Source organism: Pan troglodytes, chromosome 19 (genome assembly GCF_028858775.2).
Source record: "Pan troglodytes isolate AG18354 chromosome 19, NHGRI_mPanTro3-v2.0_pri, whole genome shotgun sequence".
Taxonomy (NCBI): domain Eukaryota; kingdom Metazoa; phylum Chordata; class Mammalia; order Primates; family Hominidae; genus Pan; species Pan troglodytes.
The window spans coordinates 63,112,412-63,133,636 of NC_072417.2; the positions used below are offsets into that span (position 1 = coordinate 63,112,412).

Below are 21,225 nucleotides of genomic sequence, written 5' to 3' on the forward strand. Positions count from 1 at the left end.
TTCTGGCTGTGAGATGTGTTTGTTTCCTGACTTCTTATGGGTAGGGGCTGGTCATGCATCTCTTCTGGCCCATCTGACTTTTCTACCATGGAATTACAGGTATCAGAGGCACTGGATTCTAGATTTGTCTTGGCCACTAACTAGCTCTGTGATTCTGGCTCTGGAATGTTCTAACAACGTCCACAGTTTCATATGCTCCCATGTGAACCCAGGAGACGCTCATGCAGGGTCTGAGTGCTCCTTCCCAGGAGATGCTCTCCTGGCCCAGTTCAGGAGGGAGCCAGGCACCTTACCAGCCCCCAGGCCCCACCTTTAGCCCAGGGAGAGGCCCTGTTCACCTTGAGAGAGGACACACCCACGGATCCGGTCCAGTCCTACCTGGAGAAGCGTGCTGCTTGTGGGCAGGATGGCCTCAGCTCACCTTGGGGAAGGAGGAGGGGCAGGTCTGAGAAGGAAAACACCAAAAAGAACTGGAATTCTCTTCCATCCAAGAAACATTTGGAGACCCTGTGCTCTGCTAGATCCTAGGGATACCATGGTGACTGAAGCAAACAAATGACCAGACGCTGGTGTGGTGAGTTCCAGGCAAAGGAAAACACAGATGGTGGCGTGGGTATTGTCAAGGGCCTCCAATCCAGCCTGGGCCAGAGGGGTCAGTGCTGTGTGAGAAGGGCGGGCGGCCTGGGGAGCAGCAGGACCTGACAGACTCCTGGCCACCACACCTCACTGGACTACATAGCACCACCCCTGCTCCCACCAGGATCAGCAGGATAAGGAACGCCTTGGGAGGGGAGCTGAGGACAAGGGTGGCAGAATAATTCAGCGAATCCAGCCCAGCATGGCCTGAGGGGCTGGGGGAGGGGCCTCCAAATCCAGGCAAAAAGCTTCCAAGTTGAGCTTCCCTGTGACTGCCTAGACCTGTTCCCAGACACTGCAAACTCGGTGCCTGTCCCAGTCTGAAAAGCCCACTCAGACACTTCCAGCCAACCGCTGCAGGCCAGAGAGAAGCCCAAATTGGAGTCATGTGTAGGGCAGAGGGGTATGAAATCCCCCAGCTCCTGACGCCTACAGTCAGTTCCTCCTCAGCCCCTGTTCCTCACCCTGTGCTGGGTCAGTGACCACCCCTATTCCACAAAACACTCCCAGAGAATTCTCTTGGGGATGGCACATGGCATGGGTAGACCAAAGCCAAGATCCAGGAGTGGTGAGGAATGGGAGTGCCAGGAGGATAAATATCTTCCTCTTCCTACAATGCCTTCCCCTGCTCCAAGCCCCAGGCTCCACTGGCTCTCTGTCACCCCAGGCCCAGTTCTCTCCTCTTGGTCTCCTCTGAGGCCACAGGCCCTCCAGGCAGCTGTTCCCGCCCACTGCAGGTTGCACACTCCTCTTTCTACAGACCCAAGATAAGATCTACCGCCCCATCTAGGAAAGCCTCCAAAGGCGAGATTAATTGGACAGCCCAACACAAGTCACATTGTTAAAACAACAGCCCAGGTTGTAAAGTTAAGTAGCACAAGGAGTGTAATTACTCTCTCAGCTAGAGGCCCTGAGCTGACAGCGTCCACCCCCCTCCGGCCCCCCCTCCTTCTATCCATCCTTTTCAGGGGAAATGGGAACCTCTTTTCCATTTGGGAGCTGGCCCAGTTTCCCTGAGCTCCTGGGCAGTGATGGGCCTGGAGCTCCCAGGCAGTGATGGGCCTGGAGCTCCCAGTGGAGGAGGTGCCCAGTTCCCTTCCCTCAGGCCATCAGGGCTGTAGAAGGAGAACCCCATGGTTCCTTTCCCTGAGGAAGCCCCACTGGGAAAATTGGGTCAGTAAGGGAGGGGGACCAAGACTGGGTGGTGAAGAACAGGGGCTTTAAGCTACAAAGAGTCCCGGCTCTGTCATCTTCTAGCAGTGTGACTTTTGGTGAGTTACTTAACCTCTCTCTGAGCCTTGCTTTTTCCCATCCCCCACCCCCACCGAAGATGAGAATACTAATAGGACTTGCTTTGCAGAGTGATTGTGATGACAAAATGAGATAGTGCTTGTAACACGCTTGACATGGTGCCTGGAACATAGTAAGCACTTAATAAATGGCATTTACAACTGCTGTTATTATCAGGGGAAGAAGAGGAGGGGTTACAGCGAGGGGGAATTCTTACTGCCATCCATTCACCTTCTGCCCCTGGGAGAACTGCCTCCTAAGGAGGCAGACGAGGAATGAGGCTGGAGAACTCAAAACATCCCTGGTCACCACCATCCGAGAGCTGGATACAGGCAAGGTCCCAAATGCAGAAGACGCAGCACAGTGCATCTGAAGTCAGCTGAAACTGGAAGACGGGAAAGTGTGTTCAGAGAACGTCCAGGGCACTACAAGGGTCTCAGCTACAGGGAAGCTGACTTGGGCTTCCCCACCTTTCTGGGTCACTCAACCTTCCCTCTCCCCGTATACTATTTTAGGTCATGCCTCCATGTTTTCCCCCAACAAAATGAGATTTAATTAATTCAATTAAAGCAATTTTGGGAGCAGCTCCTGAAGGCTTTCAATGTGAGATAATTACAAGTAATTTGCTGCCGTGAAGAGGAAAAGGGCACATGGGGTCTGAGGGGAAGGGAGGTAGCCCCCTCCTCACCAAATACACACAGATCTTGAGGGATTCCACACTGCAATCTTAACTGCCCTCCCACTGGCCAAATTACTTGCAGGTGGGAAGAGGGAGAACGTGGTGGTGATGGTTGAGGGGGAAGACACCCAGTGACAGGCTGCCCCTCCTCCACCCCCAAATCTGAGGTGGGGGTGGGGAGCTGGTTGTTCCCCGACAAAATGTCTGCAATGCCATAGCAGCTGATTACTCAGCTCCAAACCTCATTTGAGTTTGGATGCCTGGACTTGCCTCTGGGATTGTATCCAGAGAGTCAATGGAATGTTATCCCAGTAGCTGAGGCCTGTGTAGACGGGGGCTTTGGAGATCAAGGACCTCCCCAGAATTTATAAGGGATGTGGGTAGAGAAAGGAAAAGTCTTTAGAAGGTGGACAGTGATTTCCTGCTTCCACCAAGGAGCTGACGGGACACTTATTTCTCTCCTCCCTGCTCGAAGTCTGTCTAGTTTCTGCCTGGTGTCTAATCTCAATTCCTCCCATTATAGTGATGGCAAAGCTCCTCTCAGTTGAATGCACAGAGGCTTCTTCCTTCCAAAAGGCATCCTACAGGTGTTTCCCATCCCCTCTGCCCCTGGGATAACCCTTTCCTTCCCAGGCCTCATTTGGCCAGGAGGAGGCAGGAGGGGGACATGATGGAGCTGAGAGGTAGATGCTGGGAGGCAGGGGGTTAAAACAAGGTGTGGGGATGGACTTCAGGGCTCTGCAAAGACCCTCTCAAGCCCGCCCATGAAGGAGCTGGCTTTCAAGAGCCTAGGGTTCCCCTTGACCTGGGAGCCCCATTCCAGGAGGTGAGTAATGTTTTAACAATGATGGTTGAAAAGAAAAAGTCACCGACCCCATAGTGTTTCTCTTTCATATCTCCCCCTCTCATTTCAAGGTGGGGTAAAGAGGAAGAGTTCCGTCAGCTCTTGTTTCTCCTCACCTCACCCCACCCCACCTCGTGCCCCTGCCCCTACTCTGAGCAGCATGGCTGTTGGACCTGGGGAGCCAGGAGAAATTCTATCAGTGAGTCCTTGGGTGACTGCTCTCTCTCCTTCCAAGATGAAAACACTTCGAGAGAGACAAGCGGCCTCCTCACCACGCCTCCACTTCCCCATTTCCTGGCCTGTGCAGATTGCTTAAAAAGGGGGAATAGGGCTGGGCGCGGTGGCTCATGCCTGTAATCCCAGCGCTTTGGGAGGCCGAGGTGGGCGGATCATGAGGTCAAGAGCTGGAGACCATCCTGGCCAACATGGTGAAACCCTGTCTCTGCAAAAATACAAAAATTAGCCAGGCATGGTCGCGGGCACCTGTAGTCCCAGCTACTAGGGAGACTAAGGCAGGAGAATCACTTGAACCCAGGAGGCAGAGGTTACAGTGAGCCGAGATTGCGCCACTGCACTCCAGCCTGGTGACAGAGCCAGACTCCGTCTCAAAAAAAAAAAAAAAAAAAAAAAAAAAATTGGTGGTCGGGGTGGAAATAAAAGGCCGTTCTACTCCTAACCTCACAATACAAAGGCCCCACAGAAATGCTTAGAGACAAGCAGGCCCAGGGAGCTAGGCACACAGACACCGCGTGTGCACACATGAACCCACGGAAGACACGCACACAGGCAGGCGGACACACACAATGGGGTGCAGGGAGTGGGCAGAGCCACACGTAGACACATGTGTACATGAAGCATTCCCATGGTTATACATGGACATAACACAGAGAGATGCCCTCGCAGCTTATATACTCACAGAGAGAAGCACAACACAGCGAAGCACCAAAAGGGAGATGCCCGGCAACTTGACCGTAGGCAGAAACAGACATGCATGTCCAGAAATATACAGACTAGCTTCCTTGTGTGCAAGCAGCACATGTGTGTAGGCGGGGGGCGGGGGGGGGCAGTCTCTTTTTCTCTACCTCTTTCTTCTCCTGCCCCCTTCCCTTTCTCTCTCCCTTTCCCAGCTCTCCATCTATTTTCTGGGAACATTTCTCTGGTGAGTGGTTGAGGAGAGAGGCTGAACAGCCACAGAAACCCGATAATTTTATTCTGACTTGATTGTTTGTGTTCCCTGAAGCTTTGCCTACTTCTTTTCCTAAGCTCTAGCAAGAAAAGCTTCTGTCCCCAGCCCTTCCTGGTACAACTCATGGCTCCCAGACATGTCCTTGGAGTCCAGCTCTGCCACGGGAACCCAGAGGCTATTTAAGGGGGTTTAAGTGGCCTTTCCTTCAGAAGTCTCCACTGATCCCTCTTCCCCACTTCCCGACATTGACTCCAATCCAGGGAAGTGGGAGGGGGCTTGGGATCACAGAGTGGTGAGGAAGGCACAGCTCTGCGAACCAAAGATCTGTATCTGATACTACTTGCTGTGTGACCTTGGGCAAGTTACATACCCTCTCTGAAATTCAGATAATTTATCTTGCTAAGTTCTGGGTGCAGGGACCAGAGTGGGCTAATGTGTCTCTACCACCACTCTCCACTCTAGTCTGGGGCTTTGTAAGGCAGACCCTGTCTCTACCATCAGACTAAGCTCCCCTGTGCCTCAGATGGGATGCATCCTACAGCTGGCTCTTCCCAGCCCCCCAGTTTGATGATGCTGAGGTACTCAGCCCCACTGGCACCCTAGGGGGCATGTCTGGCCAGCTCAGGAAGGGGAAAGGAGTCGGCCCCAAGCTTCCTCCAAACATCAAGCTTTCTGATTCAGTGTCTCACAGTGCCAGGCCTTCAGCCTCTCTGGCCCAAAACTGGAGAGATGACTTCATTTCCAGGGGAGGGTGCCACTCTCTGTGGAGGGCATGTGGAAGAGATTCCTCTCAGCTCTGTATGAACCATTCCTTTCAGAGTTTAGTTGCTTGGGGTTAAGCCTAAAGAAGATCATTTTGTCGCTGCATGAGACTTCACTCAGGTCTGTGGCCCCCATTCTCTCACCCTCCCCATCTCCAGCTGATGTAACATAGAGCCCACATCATGAGGTTGGAGCACCCACCTGGATTATCCCACTTTGATCACGAGGTTCCCTGGGCATCTCCTCCACCTACAAGCCCACCCCATGATTATCTTCTCTGTCCTGGTTTGCACCTTAACCTGATCCATTAAGACTTGTACTCTTTCTTCAGACTGGGGGTTGCCGGAGAGCGCTTCATGGGCCTCCCCTCTTGGACTGGGGACTCCTGGGCACCCTGGCTTCTTCCTCTGCCTGCTTACCCCTCCCTCAACCCTGATGCTCCCACTCTCTTTGGGGTGGAGAGGCTCAGCACATGGGGTTGGGTAGAGGCCTAAGAGGGGATGGGGCCACATGGTACTTGCCAGGCCACGCCCTTTCCACTGCCTGCCTTGCCTGCCGGAGAGCCACAAGACCACTCCTCTCGGGCTGGACCCAGGAGCTGCTTTCTCTGTCTCTGCAAGCTGGGGCCTGCTGCAAACTCCTCCTCCCAGCCCTGGAGCCGCCGGGAATTCTTTGCTCCAACAGATCCTGGGGGAAGCCAGACTGCAGGAGGCTCCTGACATGCCTCTGCCCAGCTCCTGTCACATTCCCCAAGCCCAGGGGGATCAGCTGGATCCACCAATGCAGGCTTCTTCCACCCCTTGTGACCCAGGTCTTTGCCTTACCTCCTCAAATCCTCCTACCCACCTTTCTAAACCTTGAATTCTGTCTTGGGACTCATCTCTGACTTTGGATCCCTCCCACTCCCAGCCCCTTGGCAGCCCTACCCGAGCAATAATTGTTATCCCCCCAGCTCCCTTGGAATAATATTTACCTCCTCCTCCATACAGCCTTTATAAAGTCTTCATGGATTTGCACTCTGAGATGCAGGCACTCAGTCGAGAGGCCTTGGGCAAGTCACTTCACATCTCTGGGTCTTTATTTCTTCACCTATGCAGTAGGGCCAGTGATCAAATGATGCCTCCAAAGGTCATGGAGACAAGGAGAGTGCACCCCTAGTAAGTTGTGAAAAATACCAGGTATGCTAGGAGATATGGTGGCTTATTCCTTCACCCTGGCTAGACCAATTTGGTGCTGGAAGTGTCTCTCTTTCCATCCCCTAACTTCTTCTCTGACCCACCAGTTCACCATATAATGGAGAATAGTATAGTTCTACCCCCAGGAACACAAAATAACAAAGAGCCAGATTCCTGATTCAAGTCCAACTCGATGACCTTGGGCAAGTTTCTTAACCTCTGTGTACTGCACCTTTCTTACCTGGAAAATGAAGATGAGAGCATGTGCTTCATAGAGTTCTTTGTGGGAACTATATGAGTTGAAACCCAAAAGTCAGCCAGGCGCGGTGGCTCACGTCTGTAATCCCAGCACTTTGGGAGGCCGAGGCAGGCAGATCACTTGAGGTCAGGAATTCAAGACCAGCCTGGCCAACATGGTGAAACCCCATCTCTACTAAAAATACAAAAAAATTAGCCGGGTGTGGTGGTGCATGCCTGTAATCCCAGCTACTCGGGTTGCTCAGGCAGGAGAATCGCTTGAACCCAGGAGGCAGAGGTTGCAGTGAGCTGAGATCACGCCACTGCACTCCAGCCTGGGTGACAGAGCAAGACTACATCTCAAAAAAAAAAAAAAAAAAAAAAGTCACAATAATACAGTAAGCATTCAGCAAGGATTCATAATTATTAGTATCTCTGACTGACGAGCAAGGAAAACACTCTCTGTCCACGAGGAATCTTGCCCAAGTACCAGTTCCTCTATTGCTCTTCTCTGCTTGGAAGTCTCTATTCCCAGGTGTCAGGATGGCCAAGTGGTCTAAGGAAGTCTATTCCCACCAAGCATCTTTTTGGGTTGGAGCCACCTGTGAGTAAAGGCCTGGTGTGGGCTATCTTCTTCAGCCACCCTGTAGTGTGGGTGATGGGCTGGACAGAAGCTGCTTTGTGACTAGTGGAGGAGGTTGTGCAGGAGGCTGGCTAAAGTGTGAGGATGTCTGACTGCGCTCCCTGGGCAGCCCTCTGAACACCTCAGGTGGGAAGACAACTGAAGAGGGAAGGCCATACAGTGCCTGCCTCAGTCAGAGCTAATGCAGAGGCAGACAAGGCCCCCGACTTCTTCATTCGTGAAAGATTGCCCCGTCCTGTAACCCCAGATTCCCTCCAACTACGCAAAAAAGCAGAGATAAAACTGTCTCCGGCTGGGCACAGTGGCTCACGCCTGTAATCCCAGCACTTTGGGAGGCCAAGGCGGGTGGATCACTTGAGGTCAGGAGTTCAAGACCAGCCTGGCCAACATGGTGAAACCTCATCTCTACTAAAAATACAAAAATTAGCCGGGTGTGGTGGCAGGTGCCTGTAATCCCAGCTACTTGGGAGGCTGAGGCAGGAGAATCGCTTGAACCTGGGAGGCAGAGGTTGCGGCGAGCCGAGATTGCGCCACTGCACTCCAGCCTGGGCGACAGAATGAGAGTCCGTCTCAAAAAAAGAAAAAACAACAACAACAACAAAAATATCTCTTTTTACTGATATTTGATTGCATGCTTAGAAAACTCAAGAAACTCCAGAGGAAAAAATCTTCCAGAATTAAGAGAATTTTGGCATGTTGGCTAGATACGAGATAAATATAAGACATCAGTAACTGTTCTTTAGTATAGCAATAAATAAGGAAAAATATTCCTTTTAAAATGGAAATGCAAAACAAAATCTGTAAGCATATAGACGTGGAGACCAGATATTTAGCTGATCAGTAACTGAGATATATAAACCCCTGTCATCATCCCTTCTGCTGGTTCTAAGCACATGATGGTTTCCTGGGTGATCATCCTTCTATTATCTGAATCATGAGATCAAGAAAGCACTTTTCCAGTAGAGGGAGGAATTTTGTAGGTGATCTCCCCTGACAGAGAAGAAAGGGTCAACTTTGGACTCATGGAGGGTACATAGAACTCCCTGGGCCAACTGAGGAGGACACTGAGGAGTGTCCTACCTGCCCATGGCTGATTTAATCTAAAACGGACAGTACAGGCCGGCGCGGTGGCTCACACCTGTAATCCCAGCACTTTGGGAGGCTGAGGTGGGCAGATCACCTGAGGTCAGGAGTTCAAGACCAGTCTAGCCAACATGGTGAAACCCCATCTCTACTAAAAATACAAAAATTAGCCAGGCGTGGTGGTGGGTGCCTGTAATCCCAGCTACTTGGGAAGCTGAGGCATGAGACTCCCTTGAACCCCGGAGGCGTAGGTTGCAGTGAGCCAAGATTGCACCACTGCACTCTAGCCCAGGTGACAAGAGTGAAACTCCATCTCCAAAAAAAAAAACAAAACAAACAAAAACCTGACAGTACAGTTTGTTGAGCTCCCATCATTGTGTTAAGCCCTTTATATGTGTTATCTCATTTAATTTCCTCAGCTGCCCTGCAAAAGAGATTTGGTTAGCTCCATTATATTGATGAGGGAAAGTCAGGCTCAGAGACCGCAAGCGACTGACCTGAGGTTACACAGTCTCATTGATCTCACCAACAAAATGGGATAATAATAACACTGATCTTGGCAGGTAGCTGTGAGGATGAAATGAGACAGTGCCTGTGGAAGCTCCTGGCATAGGGCTTAGCACACGGTAGGTCTTCCGTTAGCACCATCCCTGCCCAGATCTTGGGAGGAACTCTCTGCTCTTCTGCTTGCCTTCCTTTCCAGCCCCCCTCCTGCTCCCTCTGGCCTTCTGACTTCTTCAGTTGCCCACCCTCCCCTGGCTGAAGGCACATCATCCTCCCCCACTCACCATCAGTGGTTCCTGAGCTCAGGGCAGGCCTGACTGACCTAGGGGGTGGGTGTGGGACAGTGCCACACACATTGCATGACGTGGCCAGCCACCCTCAGTGTGCAGGGAAGCACACGCTGCTGCCAGGTGCGAGGTGAACTGCCTGGGGTGGGGGACACCCCTCCCCTGCTCCAGCTAATCCTCCAGGGTGTGGAGTCTCTGTTCCCTGCTGACTCAGCAGACACTTCCAATCCTGCTCTGATTTGCCCCAGGAGACAACCCAGGAATTTGGGCCTTGAGGCCCCACCCACTGTCCCCATCCCCAGGTTTGTCTCCTTCCAAGGTGCCTATCCTGGCTGCCTGGCCCCTAAGACCCTCCTCTGACTCCTCATCTTGGGCAGAGGCAGCCAGGAGACTCCTGGCCCTTCCTCAATGCTTCCTGGGCCTCTGAGCTTCCCAAGACGCTCCTGGAGCTTAACAGGCCTGGTCCATACTCTCTCCCACCCCCCAAAAGTCTGCTAGATTCCCCAACAAAACAGGCCAATTGAAGAAAAGCATTCAGGGGTGTCAGATCATTGGGACCACCTGCTTGTGATCCAGAGGCCTCTCTTGGTTCTGCAAGGGTTTGAGAGCCCACTCAGCAGTGTCTGTTCAGGTGTAGCCTCGTGTAGGGAGAGGAGCCCCAGCACTAAGAACAATCACCTGCTGTGTGACCTTGGGCAAGTCACACAGCCTCTCTGGGCCTGCTTCCTGATGATTAGATGAGAATGCCTAGAGAGAGTGCGATCACTGTCAACTCCTGCAGTTGCTCAGGAGAAGCAATTGGATGCTGGGCTTTCCTCTTGTCATCTCATTTAACCCCCATCAGCCTGGGGAGGGGCAGTTATCATGTCCCCCTCAGCTTCACAGCCCCTCCCCTGATGCTGAGAGAGGGACTAGGAGAGGGGTCCCAAGATCAATCATTTCATGTCATTATTCATGCATTATGTGTTCACTGAGCATCTTGCTATTCCAGCCTGTGCTAGGCATGAGGTGGGGGTGGGGAGTGTCCAGGAGAACATGTCCCAGTCCCTGACTTCATTCCTGATGCCCCCAGTTCAGATTCTTCCCTAGTTCTGCCCCTAGAGACCTTGGTATAAAAAGGCATTTCCAAGTCCCTTGCCTTCCAGCCCAGCAACCCTCCCCAGGGGGAACAAAAATACTCCACGTGGTTCATGCCCATGCTATGAGCTGGGGACAAAGCAATAAGGAAGGCGCCATGCAGGCTCTGCCTCCACAGAGCTAGGATGGAGCCTGCAGAGACTCACTGAGTTAGTGGTGACAAGCATAGCCCAGTGACAAAAGAGAAAGGCAAGGGCTGGAGACCCATGTTGGAGATGGGGGAAGGCTTCCCTGAGGAAGTGGCCTTAAGGGCTTCTGGTGGGGAGGTTGCTGGGCCCCTTGGAAGAGCCTGAGGCTGCCCTTCCCTGACTTCCTGGCCCCAGCCTTCTCCCGCAATCCCCCAACCTGCTCCCTCTGCCCCCAGCCCCACTAGTGCCCCATCAACATCATCCTCCTGCCCACCTGGGGCCTCGGAAACTCATCTCCAAGCACTTTTTGGCTTGGAAGTCTCCAAGTCTCAGGCTGTTGGGTAGTTGGTAAACAGCTTATTAAGGTGATTAACACTGCAATTAAAGCTGGAAAAACAGAGGCCAGGGTGCTGGCTGCTTCCCCTTCTCCTTCCCCCTCCATTCTCCCCTTCCCTTCCAATCCCCTCCAGGCTTAGTTGATGGAATTCAGCCAACGTAGCCACCTAGACCCTCATCTAGGGTCTTGGAAGTCAGGGGCTGGGAGGCTGAGGGTCAAGGGTCTTTGCCAGCTGTCTAGAATCTTTACCACTTTGCTCACATTACCCCAGTGGCTCTGCTGGACTAGATAATAAGCAGTAGGGGTGGTGTGGTCCTGAAGGGTGTGGCATATGGAGGCTGAAGTGGGTGGGGTCTCTGAGATCCCCTAGTATCTGGGACCCCCTCCAGGGAGGGGTCCTTAGGGAAAGAGAGACCATCCTTCTCATCCACTTCCCCAAGTGAGAAAAGCAGAAGCTATCTCCTCCCAAAAGAGGCGCAGGAGCTTCCGTATCCGAAGCTCAAGGTGCTGGAGCATCTTCCAGCAAACCTGAGGGTCTGGGAACGGCAAGACCCTTACCCTTCTCTTAGCCTGACACCCAGGGAAGGATGTGGGGACCCTCTGAGTCTGCGGTTTCCCTCCCTGCACTGGCCCCAGCATGATTCATAAGACAGCTGCGATCAGGCTCCGCAAGCCTCACTCCTCTTGACCCCATGAAGTCCCGGAGGGGGGATATGTTCCCAGAGCCGCCCCCCACCCATCTTTGCCTATCATGCTTCCATCTTCTTTCAAGGCTTCCTTCAAATGCCTCCTCCTCTATGCAATCTTTCCAGGCTTCCCTCCCACTCACCACCAACTGCCTTGCCCTTTCCTCTGACAGTCCATCCTGTCCTCCCTGGACTATGTCAGGTGTGCCCAGCTTCAGGCCCCTCCCAAGTGGGTCTGCTTCTGGCCCTGGAGTTCTTAGCACAGGGTCTGTGCCTTGCTTTTCCAGGCTTTGGTCATCAGTCAGACCACCTCCTGGAACAGTGCCTGAGATATAGCAGGTGCTCAGTAAATAATTGGTTGATTTATTCCTTTTATGAGTGCACCTAGAGATGGGTGGGTCAGCCAATGTAGCAAGTGCAGCCAGTGGGCTGGGTCTGAACTGGGGGTGTGGAGTGATGGATGGGGCAGGAGGCAGGCTGGGGAGCCAGCCCCATCCCCCTGGTCACCATTAGCAGCCGCCGCTTCCATTAACTGAGTAGTACTCACCATCTGCTGGGGACCTTGTTAAATATTTTACTCACATTATCTCATTTAATCCTCTCAACAACCCTGCTAGGTAGGTAGCATTATCCCTACACTACAGATGAGGAAACTGAGGCTTAGAAAGGTTAAGTGACTTGCCCAAGGTCACACAACCAATAAAGTACTGGAGGCAGGATTCAAATCCAGGTCGCTGACTCCAGCATGCACATTCCTGACTGCAACATTAAGCTTTCCCAGGACCAGCCCTCCCCTCTCCATTTCGCCTCGCAGGGAAGAACCCAGGGAGGAGGGCTGGCCAGCTGGGGTGGGTGGGGCTGTGGTGGCTCCAGCTTTCAGACACTCTGCACTGGGATGCCCAGAGATTCTGAAAAGCCCACTAAGAGCACCCATTCTCCAGACCTAGGGTTCAAATTCTAGCATTGGCAAGTATGAGTTATGTGACCTCAGCAGAGACTAAATTTCTTTTGCCTCCGTTTTCCCACCTGATAAATGGGCACTATACCACCTACCTCCCAAGCTGTTGTGAAGGTCACATGCAAAGTGCTTGGCACGGAGTAGGAGTTTAGCGAGTGCCAGCTGTGTCTAAGTTTTGGAGAACAGTGACCCTCAGGGCAGGCTGGGGTTCCCTAGCCTGCCCTGCTTCTTCCCCGCCTCACAAAGGTTGTCACGAGGCCACGGGTGTAGTTAAGAAGCACCTGGTAGAAGATGGGCTCAGCAGGCTTACCCTGGTACCCTGCCAGGGCCTCCACCCCCAGCCCCTGTGCTTGTGGGGGGCCCCCATCAGGGCTGATGAAGAGGGTGACCTGCCTGGCCTAGAGGTGAGGAGAGGAGGAAGGGGAGGTCAGGGGTGGGGCTGACCCCCACAGGAGGTCACCTGGGCAGTTAATCCAGCCTGACAGAGCCAGGATGAGCAGGGAGGAATTAGGGAGCTTACAACATCCTTTCATCCCAGAGCCGCCGACTGCCCGCCCTGCCTCCCTCCTTCCTTCCTCTCTCTCTGCCCTTTCCTTCTCTCTCCCTCCCTTTGCTGGCAGCCCAGCCCTAATAAAATGCAGTGTCTCCAGCAAGTCTGCCCGGCTGCCGCCTCGCTGCTCCCGCCTGCACGCAGCCCTCAAACCAAACTGCTCAGCTCAGCCCTGCCTGGCAGCTGCCACCTTAACCCTTGCCAGCCCGGCTGGCATCCGTGGGCTGGAGGCCCTCCTCCCTTCCGCCTCCCGTGGGCATGGGGGAGGGAAGAGCCTACCTTCTGAGAGGGAGGGGACTGGATGAGGGCTGGGTCTCCCCAGCTCTGGAGCCCTGCTGGAGGACCCCCCATCTGTGTGGCTGTGAGCGTCCAACAAATCCCTTCTGTGAGCTTGAGACCCGCTCCTTCTGCCTCATCCTTAGTCGGCTGTGTGCCTCAAAACAGCCCCAGAGGTCAACAGGGTGGGGATCGTTATCCCTATTTGACAGATGGGGAAACTGAGGGCCTTGACACAGAGGTTCCTATCTAAGCTGGGTCACCTCGGCTGTTGGGTAGTGTTTTCTTCTTTCTCTTTCTCTCATTCTTTCCTTTTTTTTTTTTTCCAGGGTCTTGCTCTGTCGCCCAGGCTGGAGTGCAGTGGTGTGATCACTTCTCACTGTAGCCTCGACCTCTCATGCTTAAGCAATCCTCCCACCTCCGCCTCCTGAGTAGCTGGAACTACAGGTGCATGCCACCATACCCGGCTAATTTTTGTGTTTTTTGTAGAGACGGGGTTTCACCTTGTTGCCCAGGCTAGTCTCGAGCTCCTAGGCCGAAATGACCTGCCCACCTTGGCCTATCAAAGGGCTAGGATTATAGGCGTGAGCCACCATGCGTGGCCATGCTACTGATTTTCTATCTGACTTTTTCCATTACAGGGAGCTGCTCTGCTTCTGTGTGTGTGTGTGTGTGTGTGTGTGTGTGTGTGTGTGTGTGTCTGATGCTAGGGTGACTTGAGTGATGTGTGGCTGTGCACCTGTGTTGGCAGCCCGCATCTCTTGGAGTATTATGGCTTTGGCTTTGTACCTCGTGTGATGCCAACATGTCTCAGGTGTGTGTTTGCGTCTGTGGATGTGTCTGCAGATGACAGGTTTGCCTCAAGTGGGAGTCCATGTGTGTGTGACGATGGGGAGATGTCATTGTGTGTCTTGATGCATGCATGTGAGAGAGAGGTAGCTTCACAAGCGTGTGCATGCATTCACGCTGTCTCCTGTCTGTGCCAAGATGTGTCACTCTCACACACCTCCGTTCATTCTGCCACCTCCAGCTCTCCGTCTCCAAAGCCTTGGAGTTGGACACCTAGAAGAGGAGGGTGGCGGCAGGGAAAAGGCTCTGAGTCAGGGCCTGAGCCCTCCTTGAGAATTAAACACAGACCCCTCCCCCATCACCAGGCCTGGATCACAGTGCTAGGTCCCTCCCCACTGAGGGAGCAGTCGTGTCCCCCTGACTGAGGCCCCACCCTCACCCCAAGCTGAAAGGGACAGACAGGAGGGTGAGGGGCCAGGAGTGCCTGGGCGTGGAGGCAGGGGGTTACACACATGTGCAAGCATGTCTGCATGTGAGCTCCAGATCAAAGACCAGCCCTGAGGTGACCCGGCGGCGGTGCAGAGGGAGCTGTCTGATTCTGAGCACCAAGCCGCCAGGCAGTGGAGTCAGGGAAGCTGCTGCTGGGAGCCTCCCCCAAAGACCTGCCCAGATTGGGGACAGCCATGGTTTCAGGAGCACCTGCCACCAGGGGCCAGGCCCAGCCCAGCACCTTAGCAGTGGTTTCCTAGGGGCCCCGTCTCCCTCAGAGCGCAGAAGTGCCTCCTCACTGGACACCTTCCCCAACTCTCAGACCCTCCCCACAAGAGCTGCCACCAGCCTCCAGTTCAAAGAGCTCAGTGGTTATTTTCATCTTTTTTATTAACATTATATATAAAGATGAGTCCAGTAAGAAAGCAGAAATGAGAAGGCTGGGAGGGGGTGGGAGATGGCTTTGCTTCTTCCCCCCCGGGTGGGACTCTTGGAGACCTACCACGTCTCTCTTGGCCCCTGCACCTCCCACAAAACCCAAATCCAGCCGGAGCCCACATCTCTCAGCTTGAAACACACAGGGAGATCCGTCCAGGAGGAACATGGCCACATAAATAGGAAACCGCAGCAGGGAGGAGGCTGCTTCTCTCTGTTGCTCTTAAAAAAAAAAAAAACTTACTATATATTTATATATATAGCTACAGTCTTCTACCTCTCCTTTTTTTTTTTTCAATGTTTTACTGCATCAGGGGTGGGGGAAAGTTAGCTTTGGCGGGATGTCTGGGTCAGGGAGGGGCAGTGCCACCAGCCCTCCAGGCAGTTACCCCTTACTCCCAAAGGCACAAGTTCTAACTCTCCCCTCCTCTCCCATACACCTCACCCGACATTCTCCAGCTCGGAGCAATCTGTTTCCAAGGGCACCGGAAAGGAGGTGTTTGGGGGTTTGTCTTGCCTGGTATGTCTCTTTGGAGATTTGGGGTTTGGCACCAAAACTGCCAACTTACTGGAGGAGTAGAGAAGGTGAGGTGGGGGCAGGGACAGAACAGAGGCACCCTTGCAAGGGGAGACTTGGCCCTATCTGTGAACAATGCCCTTTGTTTTCCTATTTTTCAACAGCTTTTAAAACCAAAGTTGTGCAAAGTCCTGGACGTGGAAGAAATAAGTCCATAGGAAAAACGTCTGAGACCCACCCCTCCTCTCGGAATGGAGGAGAGGGGAGAGAGATGGCTCCTTTAGTTCTTTCCTCTAAAGCCACAAATATTAAAAGATTCCCTCACTTAGGGGGTTTTCTTTGGTTTCACCCTCAAATCTTAAATGAGGGCTAGAAGTGCAGGGCGGTGACCAGTTCAGGTCCCCACCCGGAGTCCTCGTCATGATGTCCACTGTCTTATTGGCCGAGGGGCCGCTCGAGCAGGGGGAGACCACCAGAGGCTCAGGAGGAACTAGGCCTGGCAAGTTTTAAGATCCACGGTGCCAGGTGCCCCAGCACAGGCAGGACCCGCAAACCCTCCACACTCTCCCCCATCCCAAGGTCTCCAGTCTGGGAACAGGCACTAAGTTTAAGAAGCTGGAAGATGATGAGCCATTTAAAGCCAATCCAGGCTCCTGGAGCAGGTAGGGGAATGGCTGTCCCCACTGGGGTGGAATGTCCCCACATCTGGAGGGGTACCCCAGTGTCTAGGCAGAGGGAGGGAGGTTCAGGGGGCATCCTTGGTCCATGCAAATGTCATCTGGAAGTGCTTGGGTCCCTGGAGGAAGGGGCAAGGGAGGGGGAAAGGGAGTTCCTTTTCCCTGTGCTCCTCGATGATTCCTGAGTGGCTAGGACGGAGGCGCCTTCTGCCTGGTCCTGGGGTCCTTTGTCAAGGGTGCAGGCCAGGTGGGTGCTCAGTACACAGCCCCAGGGTTGGGCGGGGGCCCGGGAGAGGCATGGTGCAGGGTGGCTGGCTGAGGCGGCTGCTGCTGTAAGTGGGGTCCACTCAGGTTCTGTGCGTGATACCAGGAGTTGGTGGGGTCGTCCAGGTAGCTGGGGGAGGCACTGTATGGGAGCGGCGGGGGCAGCTGACTGCGGGCAGGGGCCGGAGTGGAGTGGGAAGAGGTGTCCCAGAGGGCGGGTGATGGTGGTGAGTTGCAGGCCATGGAATCACTGTTATTGGGACTGTGCTCCAGTGGCACCTCCCCGTTCTTGTAGAGTTTCTTGAACTTGGAACGGCGGTTCTGGAACCAGATTTTCACCTGGGCCAGAGAAGAAAGGGGTAGCTAGTTAGCCTCTCAGAATGCTAAAACAACCCTGGGAAGAACCTAGCCAAGAAAAAGAAAGGCCAGAACCCAATTTCACATAAGAATCAGGCAAAAAACAGGCCTCCTGACTCCCGGGACACCAGTTTCTTGGATCTGGGATAGAATTGTGGCTAGGAACATTCAGCTGCCTGGGTCCAAATTCTGCTCTGTCACTTACTAAGCGTGACCTTGGGCAAGTTGTTTAACCTCTCTTGTTCTTGACTCCTCTTGTCTGCAAAATGGGGATGAGAACAGCACTATTACCTGCCTCATAGGGTCATTCTGAGGCTCAAATAAGGTACGACATATAAAAAACTTAAAGCAGCCTGGTATGTAGTAAGCACTCAATAAAAGGCCGTTGAGGTGGGAGATGGACGGTTTGTAGCATTTCATTCACATTAGACACCCATAAGCAGAGGTGCACAGATACACAGAGATAAACACACCCACATACACATCTCCATACCCAACCACGTTCCCACTCACAGCCTCACACACAGACACCAGACAATAAAAATACACGCAGACACAGATACACCCAGATAAGCACCCCACAACATGAGCACCCACATTCACACACTCAGGTGTGGAGAAGTTCTCCTGGGCTCGGGCTGGATAATGGGGGTGACCTGGGGACTCAGGAGCAGGTGAGCCATGATTCCCCAAATTTCCCCTGGGGTATCTCCCCCTCCCCCTGCCACTCCCCACCCCATGACTGGTACAAACAATGAATCAGCTCCTCACCAGGTGACCCAGATTCCCGGCGGATGGGGCCCCACGCAGCCACAGCCACAACCTAGGCCCGCCTGTCAACACCTGGAGGGAGCCAGGCATCCACTGCTCCTCCCCTGAGCAGTGACAGGCTGCTGGGGGCTTTAGGGACTGGATGAGGGTGGGGGTGCGGCACTCACTTTTGAGTCCCCATCTCCTTCAGGTAGGGAATTTGGCCTCTCTTGAGTGTTCAAGTGCTGAGCAGGAATGTGGTATTTTGATGCAAGCACACATTTCTGAACATGCATTCAGAACGCATATGCATTCAGGGCGCACAGTCACACACACATGCCCCCATCGTTATGCACAATGACCCCGGCAGGATCACACTCCTTACATGAGCATCCTCCGGTGCATGCAGACCCACACAGCATGTGTGCAAACACACTCGCCTATACATGCACACAGACAGTCTGCACACATGCCTAGCCTGGAGGGAAAACACGATGTGGACTCCTACTAAGTGACTAGCACTGCTGGGGGACTTGGGAGCTGGGAATTCTGGAGTAGGGGAAGGAGGGCACCTCTCCCTGGGACAGACATACACAGTTGCACGGGTTCACAACTATGCTCACTTGTACACGTGCTAACGCAGAACCTTCCCACCGAAGTTGAACCTCGCAGGCCCCCATCCCAAAGGCAAGAGTTCCAGGAGCCCGCAGGGCCCTTCAGTGGCCAGCCAGGCTCGGCAGCGCCCGGGGAACTACGGGGTCCCGCGCGCCCCCGCGGCCCTGGACAGCCAAACACCAACCTGTGTCTGCGTGAGGCCCAGCTGCGCGGCCAGCTCGGCGCGCTCGGGCAGCGCCAGGTACTGGGCCTTCTGGAAGCGGCGCTGCAGGGCGGCCAGCTGGTAGCTGGAGTAGATCGTACGCGGCTTTCGGACCTTCTTGGGCTTCCCATTCACCATGCGCACCTCTGCTTCCGGCTCCTCCTTCACCGACACTGCGGGGAACGCACCGGGCGGAAGAGGGGGCGGTTCAGCCTCGGCCTGCGACTCCTGCGACCCTCCAGGGCCCCGCCGGACGCCCCTCGCTTCCGCCCACCGACTCGCCGCGGGATTCCCGGCCGCGCGCTCCGCTGCCCGCGGCCCAGGGGGGAGCCGCGGCCCCAGAGCCAGAACTGGCCGCGGCCCACAACGCGGCGCTCCCAGCTCCGCGCCCGGCCGCCGCAGCACTGTCCCCGGCGCCAGCCGCCGCCTGCGCCAGGACCGCCTCGGCTTCGCTCACGACGCCTTCCCGGCTCGCCTCCCAGCCTCGGGGCTCCTCGCCGCCCGGCTGCTAGCCGCCCCCTTCCCAGTCCCATCTCGCCGTCGGTTGTTTCTCTCGCTCCTTCCCGTCCGCCCCCCGCCCTTTAAAAAAGTTTCATTTTAGAATCTCTTTAGATTTTCAGAAAAGTTGCAAGGATAGTGCAGACTTTCTTTCTTTCCCTGTCCCCCTTCTTCCCCCCTTCCTTCTCTCCTTCCTTTCTTGTTTCTTCTGCCCTTTCTCTCACTGTCTTTCCATACTTCCCTCTTGCTGCCTTCACTTTTCCCTTTTTCAGCTTCTCTGCCTCTCGGTGGCTGCTTCCCTCAGCTTTCCCGCAACTTCCGTGGGTCCTTCTCATTGCCCCCTCACGACTCCTAGTCTCCCCATCCCTTATGCAAAGGAGGGCCCCTAGAGTTTCCAGCCCCTGCCGCCTACCCCCAAGCCCTCTGCGACTTGATCGAGGATCGCCTGCTGAAATGCCCACGAAATCACCTCGATTCGGAGGTTTCCTGACAACCCACAGCCTTCCCCTTCCTCTCTCAGCTCACCCCGATCCTCATCCGGGACCGCGGCGCACTGCGCACATCGCGCCCCAAATGCTTGCACACCCGGGGCTGGAAGGTCGCCTGGTCCCTCTGAGGGTCATCTAGGCCAACTTCTCTAACTCCAGACAGTACTTTTCTTAGAAGTTTCCCTAGATTTTGGCTTCCAGTCCATGCCTTTTCCTCCCTCGGGAACCTTCCAGTGTCTCCCACTGTCCTCGCGACCCCGTGGCCCTCACCTGGGTCCTGGGCTGGCAGCGGCTGCTCCCGATACGCCCCGTATTGCCGGTAGGAGGCTCCGTAGGTATATTCCGACTTGGGCGAGTAAGCGCCCGTGCCTGCAAGCCCATTGAGATTGAATTGGTGGTGGTAGGTGTAGGGGTTCACCGTCTGGCCATAGGGCTGGCCCGAGTAGTAATCGTGCTGGGGAGCGCTGTAGTAGCCCAGGTCAGTGACAGAAGACTCGGGCAGGGTAGGCGAGTCCTTGGAGCCCGCATGGCAGCTAAGGGAGCTGGAGATGTCGGTGAGGATGCTGCTGAGCTTGCGATCGAAGGAGCCACTCATCCTGGCGGGCGCTGCACCTCCCCAGGGCTGGCCTCCGCAGAGGACAGGAACGGACCGGAGTGCAAGAGAGGCGGAAGAGACGAGGCAGGGGTGTGTGTCCAGAAGGCGAGGGGAGGACCCGGCCGCGTCTGGGGGGAGGGGGAGGCCGAGAGGCGCTTACACCATTGCCTGCCGTCAGGCGGTCGCTGCGCGCCTCTCCTCGCGTCCCAAGCCACAATCAAATGCTGCCAGCTCCGCCCGGCCAGCCGGTTATAGACTCAATAGTGGAGTCGCCGAGGGAGGCTCCTACGCGCTGATTGGCTGCAAGTCTTGCCTTCCAGGCAAAACACGCTTTTGCTCTCTCGCTCCTATGCTCTCCTCTCTCTCTCTCTCTCCCTTTTCCTTCTCTCCTCCCTCCTCTCAATTCTTTTTCCCCCAGTCTTTGTTGTTACTCAAAACACACACACACACACACACACACACACACACACACACACCCTCGCTACTCTTGTAGCTCCAGCCCAGATAAGTTCTCTGAAGGAGGGGCGTGGAGGTGGAGGGGAAGGGTTGCTCTGTGGAGCCCCCAGGATCTGTCAGTCTGTTTCTCTGGCTGGGGGATGAGAGATGGGCTTAGGTGAGGTGGGCAAGGAGGGGAGTTTGCCCATTGTGTGTTTGTGGAAAGAGATGGTCTAAGGTGGGGTATGGTTGTGTGTGTGTGCACACGTGTGCACGCACTGTGCAAATGACAGGCACACAAATGTACCCAAAGTGGTGAGGACTCACAGCCCCTGAAAATGGTTTCTCTTAAAATCAGAAGAAAAGGAAAACACCTTTTAGGTGAAAGAGAATGTTTGAATATATGATATTAATATATTATCTTAATAGCAATGCAGTCATTGCTATTATATCCTTGTATTACATAATTACAAAAACGTAATTTAAAAAATTTTCTTTTTATTTAGGAAGGTGCCCACCGGGCAAGAATGTCTTGAGCCTATGAAAGACATAATTTAGCACTAGGAGGATCCCATTGGAGAAGGGGAAGCAGGCCTGTGTGGATTTAGAGGTTGTTGGGGATGTACAGCCTGTCCGGTGATACCAGAACTATCTCCAAAGCTATGTGTGTGCAGTTTCACAGATGGTCCAGTCTTGCTGAAGGTAGCAAGGGACCT

The 21,225-nt window shown here is 54.2% G+C and overlaps 1 protein-coding gene across 1 annotated transcript; it reads right to left on the reverse strand.

Moving 5' to 3' along the window:
- Positions 1 to 15,051: 15,051 nt before the first annotated feature.
- On the reverse strand, positions 15,052 to 20,300 carry DLX3 (distal-less homeobox 3). Its single transcript, XM_511871.5, has 3 exons — positions 19,750 to 20,300; positions 18,476 to 18,666; positions 15,052 to 16,908 (listed from the first exon to the last, which is right to left on the reverse strand). Exons 1-3 carry the CDS (start codon positions 20,072 to 20,074, stop codon positions 16,561 to 16,563), a joined length of 864 nt encoding a protein of 287 aa, XP_511871.2. The 5' UTR covers positions 20,075 to 20,300; the 3' UTR covers positions 15,052 to 16,560.
- Positions 20,301 to 21,225: the final 925 nt, after the last annotated feature.